Source organism: Amia ocellicauda, chromosome 8, assembly GCF_036373705.1.
Source record: "Amia ocellicauda isolate fAmiCal2 chromosome 8, fAmiCal2.hap1, whole genome shotgun sequence".
In the NCBI taxonomy this organism is placed as follows: Eukaryota; Metazoa; Chordata; class Actinopteri; order Amiiformes; family Amiidae; genus Amia; species Amia ocellicauda.
Window position 1 is genome coordinate 27125723 of NC_089857.1, and position 16847 is coordinate 27142569.

The window sequence follows — 16847 nt, forward strand, 5'->3', positions numbered from 1 at the left end:
ACAATACTTAGGTGGTGGCTTTCGTAATGTCTTGTCCTAGGAGGCTGGATCAAGGGGGAATGGAATTTGCGGCAAGTTTCTCGAACTGTGACGCCAAAAGTGACAGGACGCATTTGCCCCGGGCTTCTCCCTGCAGTTATGTATATGCATGTTACACCACCTAGTGCTCAAATTGTAGGCAAACATTTATTTTCATTTATACTAAACTGTTTGTTTGTTTTTTAATAAAAGTGGTGTGCTGGCTTCACCAGTCTTCTAACTTGAACCACGTTGAAATAGTATGGGAAGAGCTGAACAGGAGAGTTAACCACCACCAATACACTCTGGGAGATATTTGGGTGGGATATCCCCTGCTTAAGTATGTGCCATATTAGTTCTGTAAATATATGTGGCAATCCTTTCAAAAAACTTAAGTTGGAGCTATGTAACTTGGGGGCATGATTAAGACTTATAATGGGACATTCAATGAAGAGAGGACAAAAATACATAAGCAACACAAACAACTAAGCAAGTAAGAAGAAAGTAAAAATTAGTAATATCAATTTAAAAATGTTTTGTCACTTTCCACTAAATAGCAATACAGTCATCTACCTTGATTATCACTTGAATTTGCTAATCAAATCTGTCTATTTGTGGTGGCCATCCTTGTTCATTTTTATCTCTCAGTCAAGGCTGAAAAATGTAATTACTGATCACCAGTGCAATAGAGCAGACTGTGTCTGTGTATGAACATAGGTTAATCAAGTATGTTTTAAGTTTGGAGATTTCATAACATTTAACATTTAAAAGCAATAATTAGACTCAACCTCAACAGCAAATTAACTTGCCAACTGTGACTTTTATTCAGTTCTACATTTAAAGAGATACATACTTTATAAAAAGTTTGCTTTTGAATTAGTTTACTTCTTTAGTTTCAAATACCGGAAAGGGCTTCTGTTCTATGTAAGCCACACTCTTCAGCTCAGGGGAAAAGTACTGTACATTACAACAGTCAACCCAAATAATCATTCAGCTCAATGTCTTAATTGTATTCTGCTGAAATGCAACATTCATCAGTTCAGGGTCAGTCACAGGCAGGATGGTGCTGACGTACACACCGCACTCCTGTGCCAGGGCCTGAAGCTGCTAGCACAGCTCTCCGGCTAAAACGCTCTCAGCTGGCTTAACAAGATCTGCATCATGTAATACAAGTCTAGCAACTCAGCAGGAAGAGCGCTACTGATCAAAAAACCCTTTACAGACTTCCTCTTCCTAAATACACAGTAATGGACCTCAAGTACATTTATTTCTCTCATGAAAACCCTCAACAAATGCCATCTAAAGGTCAGCCTGTTTCTTCCATTTGTTTAACATCCTTGTTCTGATGACAGCAATTCTCTGCAAAGGCATTTACAAACAGGTTTTAATGTGCCGTGGCTTTGAGTGGAATAAGTTTCCTAGTTTCCCCATATAAATTAGAACAGACTGCATCACACAGTCTGAATACATGAGCACAATTCTCATGACGTTTGATTCATACCACAAATGATAATAGCAATGTATAAGTACCAGGAAAGATTAGGGAATTGTTTTGATAGATATTAAAAAGCTTTCATGATGATGGAGGGTTTCAGGATCTTCTGGTCTTAGTTCCACCTGTTCTCAGTAATTATTATTAACCATCTCAATTCAGACTCTCAATTGAACCATTATTGCTAAGCTGAACCAGTTAAGATTTTTTTTCAGGTTTTAAACAGGCAGGGCTTACAAATACAAAAAAATTAAAATAAATAAATAAATAAAATAAACTGTATGTGATAGAGTATGCCCATCCCTCTGTTAAGATGTTTTAAAAAACTTTCTGGATAAGGGTGTCTGCTAAGAAATTAATCAATTAATTAATTAATTAATTAATTATTATTATTATTATTATTATTATTATTATTATTATTATTATTATTAATAATAATAATAATAATAATAATAATAATAATAAACAAAGGCTTACGTGGGATGGGGTTGTGGATCGGCTATCTTGGAGAAAGTAGGGGAAGGTTACAGAGGCCATCTTGGGAAGGGACTTTAGAGACCTGGGTCACCTTATTGCTGACATGGGAGGGGGTTCATGCTATTGTTTAGAGTTTATTTACTTTGTTTTAGTTTAGATTGATTTTATAATCATGCATCACCGTTATTATAAATGTGGTATTTTGATGTAAACCTATTTTGGAAATATGTTTAGGGATGTATGTTTTTAATGTTTCTTTTGTCACCCCTATTCTCTAATGGTTGGGTCTAGGGGTGGGGCTAAGCTTACAACAGTATAAAGAGCTGGGTCAAGGGGTTCAGTAGGAGAGAGTTGTGTGGTGGTTAACACCTGCCTGTTTGTGGTCCTGTTTTGAGGATTTGTTTATTTGTTTATTTGTTTATTTGTTTATTTGTTTGTGTTGTTGTTTTGGAAAATATTTAGTCAGTGCGTTGTTGGTGACTATGCTGATTTTGTTCTGGCTTCTTGACTGATAGACAATGAATATTAAAGCCTTGCTATCCTTGTTCATAACTGTCTGATTCTGGGACCACCACACTGCACAAAACAATGTCTGTGGCACTCCAGGGTTATATACACCTGCTTTAAAGCCTGTAAAAGTGTCTCTAGTTTAACAGATTCATACACCAAGGGTTGTCATTCAGCTTTTACAATTCATACATTGAACTAATCAGATAAGATCTTCCATTTCAAATGTTCATGGTTTAAATTGATAGGTCAGTGATATGCGAGTTTTGTTTCCCTATTCCGTATCATATTGCTGTATCCACACCTGTCCTGGGTCCATCACAGTACAGTATCAGACTGGCTGGTTGCAGAAGCTGCTCCTGGTAGGTTAGATGTCTCTGTACAGCCTTAATCACCCCAGTTTGTAGTAAAAGTGTCAAACTCTCAATGGCTGAGAGCTATGTCCTATGTTTCTGAAGACCACAGAAATTATTTCCATTTTAAAATAAAAATTACTGTCTCAGCATGAAGTCATTTTTATGCGGACAGTATGCAAATTGACATGGGCTTTCAATTCTCCACACTCTGCTGAGATGTGCTCAAACACTGCTGGAAACCAGTATAATTGAATGCAGTTATATTCCAACTAGTTTATAAAAATATGGTTTACATGACCTTATGTGTTGGTCATTTAATCCTTACCAAAAAAAAATTATATATATATATATATATATATACACTCACCTAAAGGATTATTAGGAACACCTGTTCAATTTCTCATTAATGCAATTATCTAACCAACCAATCACATGGCAGTTGCTTCAATGCATTTAGGGGTGTGGTCCTGGTCAAGACAATCTCCTGAACTCCAAACTGAATGTCTGAATGGGAAAGAAAGGTGATTTAAGCAATTTTGAGCGTGGCATGATTGTTGATGCCAGACGGGCCGGTCTGAGTATTTCACAATCTGCTCAGTTACTGGGATTTTCACGCACAACCATTTCTAGGGTTTACAAAGAATGGTGTGAAAAGGGAAAAACATCCAGTATGCGGCAGTCCTGTGGGCGAAAATGCCTTGTTGATGCTAGAGGTCAGAGGAGAATGGGCCGACTGATTCAAGCTGATAGAAGAGCAACTTTGACTGAAATAACCACTCGTTACAACCGAGGTATGCAGCAAAGCATTTGTGAAGCCACAACACGTACAACCTTGAGGTGGATGGGCTACAACAGCAGAAGACCCCACCGGGTACCACTCATCTCCACTACAAATAGGAAAAAGAGGCTACAATTTGCACAAGCTCACCAAAATTGGACAGTTGAAGACTGGAAAAATGTTGCCTGGTCTGATGAGTCTCGATTTCTGTTGAGACATTCAGATGGTAGAGTCAGAATTTGACGTAAACAGAATGAGAACATGGATCCATCATGCCTTGTTACCACTGTGCAGGCTGGTGGTGGTGGTGTAATGGTGTGGGGGATGTTTTCTTGGCACACTTTAGGCCCCTTAGTGCCAATTGGGCATCGTTTAAATGCCACGGCCTACCTGAGCATTGTTTCTGACCATGTCCATCCCTTTATGACCACCATGTACCCATCCTCTGATGGCTACTTCCAGCAGGATAATGCACCATGTCACAAATGGTCAAATCATTTCAAATTGGTTTCTTGAACATGACAATGAGTTCACTGTACTAAACTGGCCCCCACAGTCACCAGATCTCAACCCAATAGAGCATCTTTGGGATGTGGTGGAACGGGAGCTTCGTGCCCTGGATGTGCATCCCACAAATCTCCATCAACTGCAAGATGCTATCCTATCAATATGGGCCAACATTTCTAAAGAATGCTTTCAGCACCTTGTTGAATCAATGCCACGTAGAATTAAGGCAGTTCTGAAGGCGAAAGGGGGTCAAACACAGTATTAGTATGGTGTTCATAATAATCCTTTAGGTGAGTGTATATATGTGTGTTCCAGGATATGCAGTTTCAACACTTCCTGGATAGCGAAACGGAGAGGAAAAGTACAAGAGCAAAGGACTTGTCTTCCCCACAGTAACTCAGCTAATAACTATGTTCAGTGGTGCCTTCATGTTAACTTCAGACCCACTTTAATAACAAATTGTAATAACAGCCACATTTTTTAATTTTGACCTTGAAAATACATGCACCCTGTCTCAACTAATTTAAAAATGCCTAATTATTGTACAATGTCCATAACTGACTTCATAGCTGTGGCTCAAAAAAATTATTTGATTCACACAATTCCCCCAAAATGCAATGAATTAATCAAATTATTTTTGTTATGTTGTTATTAAGTATTTTTCTGAACCAAATCAATAAAACAATTAGTTGGTGCTGTGTGTATATTTTTGTTTATAGTTTTTGGTTAAAGAAAATAAAAATGATGTCTTTTTGCTGTTGACTGGTGCCTTTTTATGATATCCAATACAGACATATGTTATAAATAGGTAGACAAAATAGCATATAACATCTTTTAAAATGTACAAAAGTGCCCCCTTGTCTAACCTATTGTAGTTATATCAATCAATCTATTTCTACTGGGATTTGAAAGCTTTAAGTGACCATAACTGTGCAGTTTTTGACTATATAAAGCAGAACGTAATGGTGTTAAGAACTGAAATGTGTTCAGTCGAGGAGTATCAGTAGCGCAAAATACTTAAATTAAGGGAAATTAATCTAAACAGCCGGACTCCTGCCAGATCTAATATATTTTCTCCATTTTAGACAGACCAGTAGAACAGGAGGCACCAAGGAAGAAAAAAAATGTTTCAGCATATAAAATAGCCAGGAATATGGCAAAGGAGAATCGTATATAATTTTGGGAGAACGGTATGAATAAAACAAAAAACAAGTCACAACAGTTCTGAAGTATGTAAAAATATGACAATATGATAAATTATAAAGATAAATTGATTTGGTTTGTGACCATATAATGTTTGTTTTTATAACAGCTGATGGAAGCATTAACTACAAACCCAGGATCTGGAAACGTAGGCACACTGTTGACTTCCAACTCTAAGTCTAAGGATAGATACCGGTTTATACCTTTGTGACATTGCACACGTCCACTCCAGCCTCCATCAGTTAAAACTGATCAGTGATCTCACCTCATTTGCTATTCTGCACCCACCAACAAAAGGAGGCCACAATCTCTGAACTTCCAGCAACACGTGGGTCAGATATTCAAGATCCCTCCTTGCGCGACTTCGAATACATTCCTGAAAACAGAGGACGCACCCAGGTTACACTTTGCCTGATCGACACGTAATCCTTTTAATGCACCTCTGACTCCAGCCACTTATCTGCAAAGGATACTACACGATTTAACTTCATACCTGTTACATGCTCATTTAATGATCTATATTGGTATTGTGCACAACAATAGGACAATTCTTCTATAAAACTGTATTTGTGTTTAAATGTTTTAACTGAGTAATCTAACTTGAAACTTTACTTCCTTAAGTGGTTTAAAAACAAACAAGAGCATTCTATTGTCATTCCTGGTTTGGTTTGAAGTGGATACATAGAGTCAGCCTAGTATTATCTAAGGCTGGATGGAGCTTCAGGAGCTGCTCTTTCAAATTACATTAATTCATTAGTTAATTAAAATAGTAAGAAAATAGTTATTATGCCCACCTTGTGTCCCTCCCCCTTTAATTAATTAATTAAATCAGCCTATGCCTGGGAATGAGCCCACAATCTACATTTTATGATGTAGAGTGACATGAATGGGTGTGTTGACAGAAGAACTAGACTGTGCGAGTACCAGTCAGCATGTACTGTTCAAGGAAGGGATGATGCTTGCCAATTCTTTCCATTTTGCCATCAACACTCATATTGCTCTTTTGTTGAAGCAGCTATTTCCCAGGTACTGCAGTCTATTTCTGATGACATGCAGAACTACGCCAGGTGTCACAGAGCCCTGCAGTCAACTAGTCTAAATTTATATTAAGAAAAGACAAACTTACATTTTTTGCACTAGGTGCCTTAAACATTTACATCAAAAGCTTTCTCTTCCCTGGTTTTAGTGGCTACTTAGAAAAAATAATTATAAACAAAGCTTACTGGGTAGAGCACGTTCTGAGCAATATCGATGACTTTTTACAACCTCCACAGCAATCAATACTGTTATCCAGGGACTGAGGAGCACAGAATTATTACTGGTCAGGTTAGAGCAAATGACAAGTTGGCTTGATGCTCTGTCCCGTTATCATATTTGGCCTAGAGAAGTATCTCTTCCATCTGTGCTACATTTTGGTGGGTTTCATGAACATACACACTATTAAAGCTTATCATCAACCTTCTCATTCTCCACTGTGACTCATTCAGAGGGATAATTACACAGTATTCTATCAGATATGTGTTTCAAAGGCTGTCTGGCTTAGCTGCAGCTTCTGATTTTCTGAATAGTTGAATGTGTGAACAAGAGAAGGCCGAAAGAATACTGTACAATCTGAACTGGGTAGTTTTCTATGGTGTGTTTGTGCATTGGTATTATTGGATTATGTGGGTTGTCACATAGGGTTAACATGTGGGGATAGGTGCACTATCGGCAGGGGGGTTGGACCTGCACGTTACAGTACATGACTTCTCCTGAGATATTCAGTGTTACACTACTTGACAAACAAAGGGCTTATTTTAGTAACAGAGCTTCACCAATAACTCTGTGGAGACACTGAGGTTGTATTCTTACCTTACTAGGACCGGAAAGAGCTAGTGTAAAAGAAGTGAGGAGAGATGCCAAAGCTTTTGGAATCAATGCTGAAATAAACAGCAGAAGGTGTTGTGAAGCACTGCTTTTCTCTGGGAAAGGTGCACATCTGAGTTTCCCAAGAAACCTGCAATAAAAAAATATATTTAATCATCCTAAATAAATAACCCCCCCCCCCCCCAAGTATAATAACTGGTATAATAACCCAGTTCTCAATTAACAGTTATGTATTTGAAATGGGTTGATCCCTAATACTACTACTACTACTATTACTACTATGCTTTTTAATATTATTTAACGTTTTACTTTTTCTCTTAAATGCTTTTGACATTTTTCCATGTTTCCTGACCCCATTGTAGTTTGTGCTTTCTGCTCAGCTCACACCAACGCCTCCCGAGATGATAACAATATATACACACATGCTTCCTCTGAAAAGTGCACAGCTGAGCCATCTGGTTATTTTCAAAACACCAGAGCCACAGCCGTGTAGAAAGGGCTAATGCAGCTCTCACCAATACTACTGCAGGCACCTAGCATTGCAAGTAGACGGAAGTCAAGACAAACCAGATCTGGCTCAATCAATACTGCCCAGCTCTATGGGGAATACCACTTAAAGTTGGCTAAGACATAAGAAGGATTCAAACCAGCAAAGTCTGGATTATAGGGCTGAACATATACTCCACTTATATAAACCATGAATATAATATAATATAATACCAATAAATATAAACCATGGGCTGATAATCACCTCTAACAAAACTTGATAACAATATTGATAGCAATATTTATTAACATTTGATAATATAGTGGTCTTAATTTACACTGCTGAATCTTGACTTCTACGGCTAGTCCAATTTCATCCCATTAAGAATTGTATTTCCCAGTTTAGAAAATGTTCTTCAGATGTGGCATTTCAGGAGTGAAAGTTTCTCAGTCCTATATAATCAGCAATTAAGGATGTGAATGATAATATACAAAAAATAAATAATACTTTCCATGGGCTTTATTAAGAATCAGAATACAAAGAAAGTATTGAGAAAAAAAATCTGAAGGAAAAGCACTACAAGAAAAAAAACCTCCTTACATATCTGTTAAAAAGACATAAGACAATGTATTAATCTACTGGTTAAATACAATTCAGCCTTTGCAAATAAAAAAAAAAAGTATTCTAATAATGGTTTAAAAGACATACAATTAATAAAGGAAATGGCAACACATCACATACTATTCACCTATCATACTGAAAATAATACATACCATCACACACTAAATTGCATCAGAGAATTGCACGATTAGGAAGAGTGATGCATTAATCATAATAACAAACAACAACTAAAACACAACCCGGCATGTTATGAAAACCTGTTATGTTCCAACCCAGAATCCAACGTTTAACATTATTCTGGGCAAAATAAAGCAACAGAATTTTTTTCTTAGTTTCACACAGCAATGAATCAGAGCTTACCAAGAGAGATTTCTATCAAAGCAGAGGCATCAACATACTGCAGTGGTGACTCATGTACTCTTGAGGTTAGCAATATGGGAGAACGGCACCTTGTATAAGCTAGAGGCTGTTCGTAATCCTATTCCTTTTCACAGTTTAAAAAAACATATATATAGTGTCCATATTTTAACCAAATCACTGAGGAAAAACATATTTCCAATAAGAATATTGAACCTTTTTGTCCATAAGTTAGAGTAATTCTGAATTTGAAATGTTCTTACCTGATATCCAACCATACAAATATATTTACCAACAAGTCACCTACAAAATACTAAATATTACAATAGAAGTATTTATCATGTTTCTATATTTTCTCTCATAAAATGTATCCGAATTGAAAATAAATAAATACTTCTGTGTATTTACATATGCATTTATGTAAATCCTAATCTACTCTGATTGAAAGAGTGAGTTCCTTAATAAGAACCAGTATCACGTGAGCAGCTGTTATACAGTACTTACCCATTCTGTTCACACAACATTCTCTCATGAATAATTTTAAGCAGCTTCTCCTTGGCCTCCAGTGCAGTAGAGAATCCAGAGGACCACATAGGTACTTTGATATTAACAGGTGCAGAAATAATCCCTAAATAAAACCAGAATACAACTAATTTAATCGCACCGCAACATGAACATAATCAAATGAAATTTTTTTCAATGTGTGTTCTGTACAAATCGGTAAAAATATAGGGAGAGTGAAACTGGAATTATAAGTGATAGAGAGAGGATTCTGTAAAGGATGCAGATAAAAGTCAGGGGCTTGCGATAGCACATCAGATCAACCTTGTTGCAGTAAACTTGGTGCAACCTGGCAACTCCATCAGGATGTCGTTTCTGTAAGATGTCTACAGGAGTCTAAAACACACAGTCAGTTTTTAATTATGCAATTTAAGTCCTGTGTTATCTGTCCTGACATTGGTAGGTGCCTGATGCCTAAGGTGAGACGAGGTTATTTTACTTTTTGTTTGTTAGCTAAAGACCTAGGATTATCCTCTAAATCACCAATGCATTGCACTTGACCATAAATCCTTTCTGTAAAATGCTCTTGATTCAGTACAATATTGGATAAGAGATTGAAATGAAAATAATAATAATACCAAGACTTTTTCAGCAGTTTCTTGCCAGAATAATTATTTGCTTTATCTCAAAGATAAGATTTTAATCCGTAAATGCAGCTTGCTTTTTCTAAAAAAAAAAAGGAAAGTAAACAGTGAGCGTGCTTCACACAGACTGGAGAATCCAGATGCTTTCTAATCCCAGTGACAGTAACCGCTCTGGAGAGCAAATCTGACGCAGCTCCGCAAAGCCATTTTAGTTCGTCGAAATTTGTTTGGGAGTCTTGTTGACCTCACTCGCCTATCCATTCTTCTGCATTAGGCCCGTAAAACAGCAATAAATCAAAATTATATTAAGCCATCTTGTGTTTACAATTGAGGAATTGATTGCATCGATGCATAGTGACACACAGCAGTTAGAGAGGAATGCAGAGGTCTGTGGAAATGTCCTTGAGCTGCTTGCTGTAAAACGGGCCTTCAACCGTAGTAAGCAACAATGAGAAGGAGATGGCTAGGGTAGATTGTGGCTACTGCTAAGTTGAGGTGTTAATAAAAGGTACTTTTTAGGGAAGTGTGAATCCTGTTCATTCAAGTTTTGAAAACTGAAATTAAGTTTTCCAAATGTGTCCAAATCTTTATAACTGTTTAAAAAATAATTAAGTGTGTCATATAAGATTTGTTGGAATGGGGCTCAGCTGACCAGGTTTGATTTAACTGAACTGATTACTAGCATAACTGGTTCAAAATAACATCATTCTTATGGTGCTGTTGATTTAAGGAGACCCGGTAGAACCTGCTGGACGGAAACCTTTCGGCAGTGGAGGTGAGCAACCCAAATCTGCACACAAGGACAGTGCGACAGTAAGTGCCAATACCATGCCAGTGTAGAGTAGCCAGCTGCGTGATTTGCTGGTGTAGCTCTGGGGACTCCTCTGCATCAACATTTAGGAAGAGCCCCAATGCCAGCTCAGTTCCCAGTCTCTTAAACATTGTGTAGATTGACTGTGGCTCCACACTGAAAAGAAAAGAAAAAAAGGAAATAGAAAAAATAGATATGCATATTTCCCACAAACTGTTGCCAAAGTTCCAGATCCATGTGATCCAATTAGCAAAACGTGAAAATCTAGGGTCCTTAGAGTAACCATAAAGGGGTTTGTCATTAGTTATGCTGGACATTGTCACTTGTTGCTTTTCCTATTCTACAAGCCTCCCACCCCTGGTACATTTACCAGGGTATCCTTATATAAGGGCCTAATTACAAAGATAAATATAGCATGGAATTGCATACTTTAGCAGGAAAAGTGGGACAAAATGTTCAAAGTGAGCACCACAAACTGAGTTTTGTTAGACATTTTTATAACAATTTGTTAAAGGGTTTTTCATACCAGTGTGCCTTTCTGTCATCAGAGAGCTAAAACTACAGGTCCATTTAACTGTGAAATATTACCGACATAAATATTGCTAGTCCATTACAGAGAGCAAATGAGTCCTCTCAGAGCGATAAGAGCACTCTGCTGTAATGCTCCTTTATTGTGCACTTATTTCTGACTACGCGTTAATCATATTTCAATATCACCTCCCTGATAAGAAAAAAAATCTCCATGTAATGTGATGACGTTAACACACCTAAAGTATTGCAAGTGTGAATGTTGTTTTTTCCTTGGGCACTAACCTTTCAGAGAGGCTCCTCAGGTTGCATTCACAAACCCTACAAAAGAAAAAAATAATTGAATAAAAAATACAGAACGAGACAGGAGAGCTTTACAACAGCAGTGTATATAATCTGCAATTCACTGTTGAGTCATACCACAAACCTATTTTATATGCTCAGCAAGAAGCACTGCTGCTCCATGTTGTATGCGTTTTCACAAAATAGCAGTGCTAGTGTGAGTGAAGTCCATGACTGTAAGAAAAGGTGACGTTCACAACTGAACTTCTGGGCAGCTATAGGTTAACTTACTCACATTGAACTACTTGCTAGGAAAGGATGTGACCTACAGTCTTAAGTACTCCAGTAAAAGTGTCATAAGGAACAGTGTTTCCTGAACTAAACATGCAACTGGCGTATTGACCCATAACAACCATGGATCATGGCTGGACAGTTTTATAAAAAAAAAATTAGGAAAAGCACAAGTAAAATACCAATCTTCGAGAGACAGGGCATACCAAAAAATAAATAGAATTGGAGAAGAGACTACAAAATCATTTTACAAAAGGGAGAAAAGTCAAAAAGAAAGGAAGTCAACAAAAAAACTTGGGTAACAGGAAAGAAGCCATTGATAATTCGGAAGAGAACCAAAAAATCTTGGAAGAGTCCAGGGAAGTCATAGACGTCGACCCAGGTGGTGAACTTCATATCCCTAAAAAAAAGCAAGCCGTGAAGAGGGCAAGGGATATCACTGTTGAGACGACTATTCAGGATAAAAAAAATAAGATTGGAAAAAATGAAAGCAGGAGAAAAGAAAGGTAGAATGTGTCCAAATAGTCCTGGAGGAGTCTAATACAGATCCTGCACAAGAAGAGGGCCAGAGACACCCACACCACATTCCCATTGCATTGGACAACATTCAGGAAAATGGCATGGTCAGGTGAGGGTACAGAGCTAGCTGAGAAAATATAAAGGCCTCAGGTACTTTTATCCTGTGTTAAAGAAAGCTCTATGGTTATCTACTGCAAATCGTGAGAAACTTAAAGGCCGACGCCTGAGCAGAAAATATTGTTTGTTAATTTAGTTTTTATGTTATAAAACTTTCAATTAGGAAATTTAAATTTGAATTCCATCCATATCTGAGTCAAGCAATGAAGGTTGTTAGCAGTGCTGTCTGTATGGTGGGCTAAGAGTTGCTATAAAGCATTGGACATTGTCTATGGCTGTGGACATTTCAGAGTACACCAAGTATGATATCCTCATATCTCTTGTGCTGCTTGTAGCAATGGACCAAAATCATCAACCATTACCAGTTGCAACCTGAAACCATTAACATTTATATAAAGGAATACTTGTTGAAGAGCCATAATCTATTAGTAATTCACAGTAACTGAAACATGCAACATTCTTCCCTAAAGCTTTGGCAAGTGGTTGTGCTTCATTATAAGGATCACATCTTGTTGCTTAGATTTTTTAGTAATTTGAAAGTAACAACTGCAAGTAATGGGCGTCTGGTGTAGAGTCAATTCAACTGATATTTCTGATGTGTTTTCAACTTCTAGATAGTAGCAGTGCATATCAGCCTATTATACATAATAATATTAACAGATCAATTAATTGTATGAAATGCAATGCAAACTGGAAGATGTTGTCTTATTTAAATAACTCTTGAATAATTGGACCCTGCAGTTTTCAGTTACAAAAAAAAATAAACCAATCCCCAACACCTTTTAATGTAGTCCGAGCATGAGTCGATGGCTTTTCCCGAGAAGAGATGCATTAGGGACAGTCTGAGCAAGCAGGCTTCCTCACCTGCAACAGACAGAGAGACAGACAGACAGAGAGAGAGAGGTGAGAGGTAAGAGACAAGAGAAGTTAATTCTGGAGTCTGGAGACATAATTTCCCTTTTCTTTCATTCTAAAACATATTGTAGTGTTATAACAGCAATGGCAACAATACAGTTTGATCCAGCTGAGGTTTTAAAAGTTATAGGCTATTGAATCAATTAAATGGAGAAGGAAATACATGTTTTTAAATCAGTTTACCTAGAATCAACTAGCATTATCCAACAGACTGCACTGAACAGCCTGAACATACTTAAACTTTCCATTGAAAGACAGACAGGTAAACACAATTCCCAAAAGACAAAAATATATATAATATGCTCTTACAATCAAGGAGCACAAAAAATTGATCATTCAACACAAAAAGTTCAGTAGTCAAAGCTTTTGCCAGTCAATTCCTATTACAGATTACACAGAAGACAGCTCTGCTGCAGTGACATGTTCTCTGTGTTATACCGACATCTAGTGTCTAAGAGGGAGAACTCTTAAACAAAGGCTATTCAGGTTTCTTTTTAAATAATTAACAAAACCATCTAAAGATCAGAACAATTATGCATCACTATTTTATTAAGGTTGTGCTGTCTCTACTCCATTAGATTAGTAATTTCTCATTAGTAATTTCTGGTTTATTCACACTGTCATTAAACACACTTTTTTTAAGTATAACCGGTTCTTACCATTTGTGGTTACAATATTGTCGCCATACAGATGGTGAATTACATCTGACGGATCTTTCAGAAACACAGACGATTTATCTACAGGAAATAAAGATAAACAATGTCCTCGTACATAATTATGGACATCACAAATCAGATCACTGGCAGTCAAAAACACAACATAATTTTGACATTGTACAGAAACAAAATAAGAAAGAATTAATCAGAATAAACTATTGATTCATATGAAAATATGCTATATTATGTGGAAAAGGCACCAGTAGCTTTTCTGTATAGTGTGTCATGCATGCACCTTGAAAATCTGCAATAAAAGGAATTACATTTTATTATTGATCATTATTGATTATTGATCATACAGGACCATATACTGAATGCAATAAAGACATTTCTAGAAGATGTAAACAGAAAAGATACAAAGTCACTCCAGTTCACCTCAGGCTACATTGATTTAACCCGGAATGAGCTAAGTATACCGTATATAAATATATATTCATCACTTAGACATCTATATTATTTCTAGGCTGTTGGAACATGTACTGTTTTTTGCACTGGTTACTCTGTGTATGTTTGTGTTATATAATGTGTCCTGTCCTATTACCAGTGCTTGGCGGTGGACGGCCTTCATAGATAACAGCAGCAAACAGATGGATTTGCATTATATTGTATGTATCGACTATGTCTAGGGTTGTTCCCAATTATAAATAAAGTAATTCAACTGTACCTCTCCTTGACTTCATCTCTAATGTATCCCTGTTTGTGGGGATATTTATTATATATGGCTTGGAAAGCAGGGGTCTCTCGCTCCTAAGGGGGTGGCGTAGTTGTCTACATCTAGGTGGTGCCACACTATATGAGGGATTATTTTGAATCCCTCACGCCCAATATTTCATATACAATTTTTGCAAATGTCATCCACAGTGGGTAAACTAAAGTATGAAAGCTCAACCTGAAGATGAACTAGGAAGCCTCACAAAACATGACACAGCCGCGTTCAGCCGTATACAGCCCTCACGGCGTAGATAATGTAATTTTCTGGAACTCATGATGACTCCCTATTAGGGTAATTTGAAATATTAATAATGTAAATACATATATTTAAATTGAACATATGTATTAAACCTATGCCAAGTTATCCTGACATTTTGCTGGCTAACCTACTCATCCAGTGACAAAGAACGGACACCAGGATTATATGTTATGCTAAATTATACAAAAATAAGTAAATAATAATAATAATAGGCGTACCACACAGTAATTCTTTCATCCCCTGGACTGAACACACAAACAATGTGGACTTGTTGAGCAGTCGTGCCTGAAAAACCCGGCTTCCATGCTTCTTGATCCGGCGGCCGCAGAAGGTCACCGGGTCTCGGTAGAACTCCAGCGATTTATCCCCGAGGAGAGAGCCCCCAGAATGCCCCGGTGCCTGAGACATGCTGCCAGAGTCCCACTGCAACACATTTGTTTGTTTGTTTATTTTTTACATTCTAATTCACTTTTCCAAAACAGTCCTTCATATTGTACACCCGTAAACATGTGTGAAATGGATTACTGCAATGTTGCTTATATTAATACTATATTGTTTTTCCTTTAAATAGGCTAGTCTGCATCCATGGTCTGAATCCACAGGCTGCTCCCAGATGTTTTGGTGAACCGCTGCCCCTTAGCGCCAGGTGAGCAGTGAGAAAGAGCACATTATTCTCCTCGACTGTTTCCCAGTGTATTATTACAGGCTGATATGCTGCCAAGTATGCACCTGATGCTCACTGTTTCAACAGGTTATTAACAAAGATGGCATAGTTTCAAGTTTGCAACATAAAAGAAAACAAACAACTTCTTCCTTCTTTGCTTCATCTGTGCTTTGATCTATTATTCGTAGGGAAACATTAATTGGAATGGTACAACATTGTTAAATGTTCCAAATGTTAATTCCTGAGTGTGTGTTCTCTAATTTTTTTTACATTTTGCTTTCATTATTAATTAATCAGAATTCCTATTCCTATTCCTTTTTAAAATCATGTGTACAGCTCCAATGATCCATTCACTTTGTTTCCTTTTTCCTTTCCTCTTCCATTCACATGGGTTTGGAGTTTAGAATATTGTTGTTGTTTTTTTTACTTACTGCAATAGCAAATACATAAATACATACACAAGGCATGCAAGCATACACACCCAGAAAACAGGAAGTTGTCTCCGCTTTTTCTTCTTTCTTCATTCCATATCCCCACCAACAAAAATAAAATGAAACCACTATCGTGAACATATATATAAAAGATAGCCTTATCAATAAAATATGTTTTTATGAATCCGAACAGGTTAGATATTTTCAAACAAAGCTTGAGATTGGGATCATCGGTTCCAAAACTAGACATGAACTGAACACTTCCTGCATTTTAGCTAATAATTAGTTCAGTTAAGTAAATGGGAAATTAAAACTAGAAGATCTTTTGGCTCAATGATTGACAGCTATGTTCTACATAGTTAACCCTGGAACTATAACTAGTTGTTCTGTGTGCTTGTCTCCCTGTCAGCTACCCAGCAGAGGAAAGAAAAAAAATTACAGTTCCAATCACCTATTTTAAGTGTTAGTGGTGGTTCCTCCCCCAACGCTTTAAATGTATTATTTGTAATTGCTGTCAAAACCAAAACAATACTAAATACACTGAGAACAAGGTTTAGAGTTGTTACCTGATATATCGCTGCAACTGCAGATTACACTAATACCCAACAAAATGAGAGAGAAATCTGGTGTACACACAAACACCTCTGTCCTCCTCAGAAGCGTCAACGGTGTGTATAATTATCTGTAATGTCATCTCTCCTTTGGGGTTGTCTGAGTTTCTGATTGGTTGCTGTAGGAGAATCTAAAGGTTTTAAAGCTCAAGCAAGACTCCGGAGAGAAGGAGCAGTG

The 16847-nt window shown here is 37.2% G+C and overlaps 1 protein-coding gene across 2 annotated transcripts in view; it reads right to left on the reverse strand.

Annotated features, from left to right (window-relative positions):
* LOC136754751 (putative cytochrome P450 120) overlaps positions 1-16310 on the reverse strand; it is a 99946-nt gene extending 83636 nt beyond the window's left edge. The window contains exons 1-9 of one of the 2 annotated variants that reach the window (XM_066710865.1): positions 16109-16310; positions 15182-15386; positions 13937-14014; positions 13142-13226; positions 11439-11474; positions 10642-10781; positions 9174-9297; positions 7190-7334; positions 5604-5714 (exon numbers count right to left, since the gene is read on the reverse strand). In XM_066710865.1, coding sequence (XP_066566962.1) covers positions 5604-5714; positions 7190-7334; positions 9174-9297; positions 10642-10781; positions 11439-11474; positions 13142-13226; positions 13937-14014; positions 15182-15371 — 909 coding nt within the window. In that variant the 5' untranslated portion in view covers positions 15372-15386; positions 16109-16310. Of the gene's footprint in view, positions 1-5603; positions 5715-7189; positions 7335-9173; positions 9298-10641; positions 10782-11438; positions 11475-13141; positions 13227-13936; positions 14015-15181; positions 15600-16108 lie in introns of those variants that run through there. The other variant, XM_066710866.1, reaches the window with a different exon arrangement.
* Between the last annotated feature and the right edge of the window lie 537 nt (positions 16311-16847).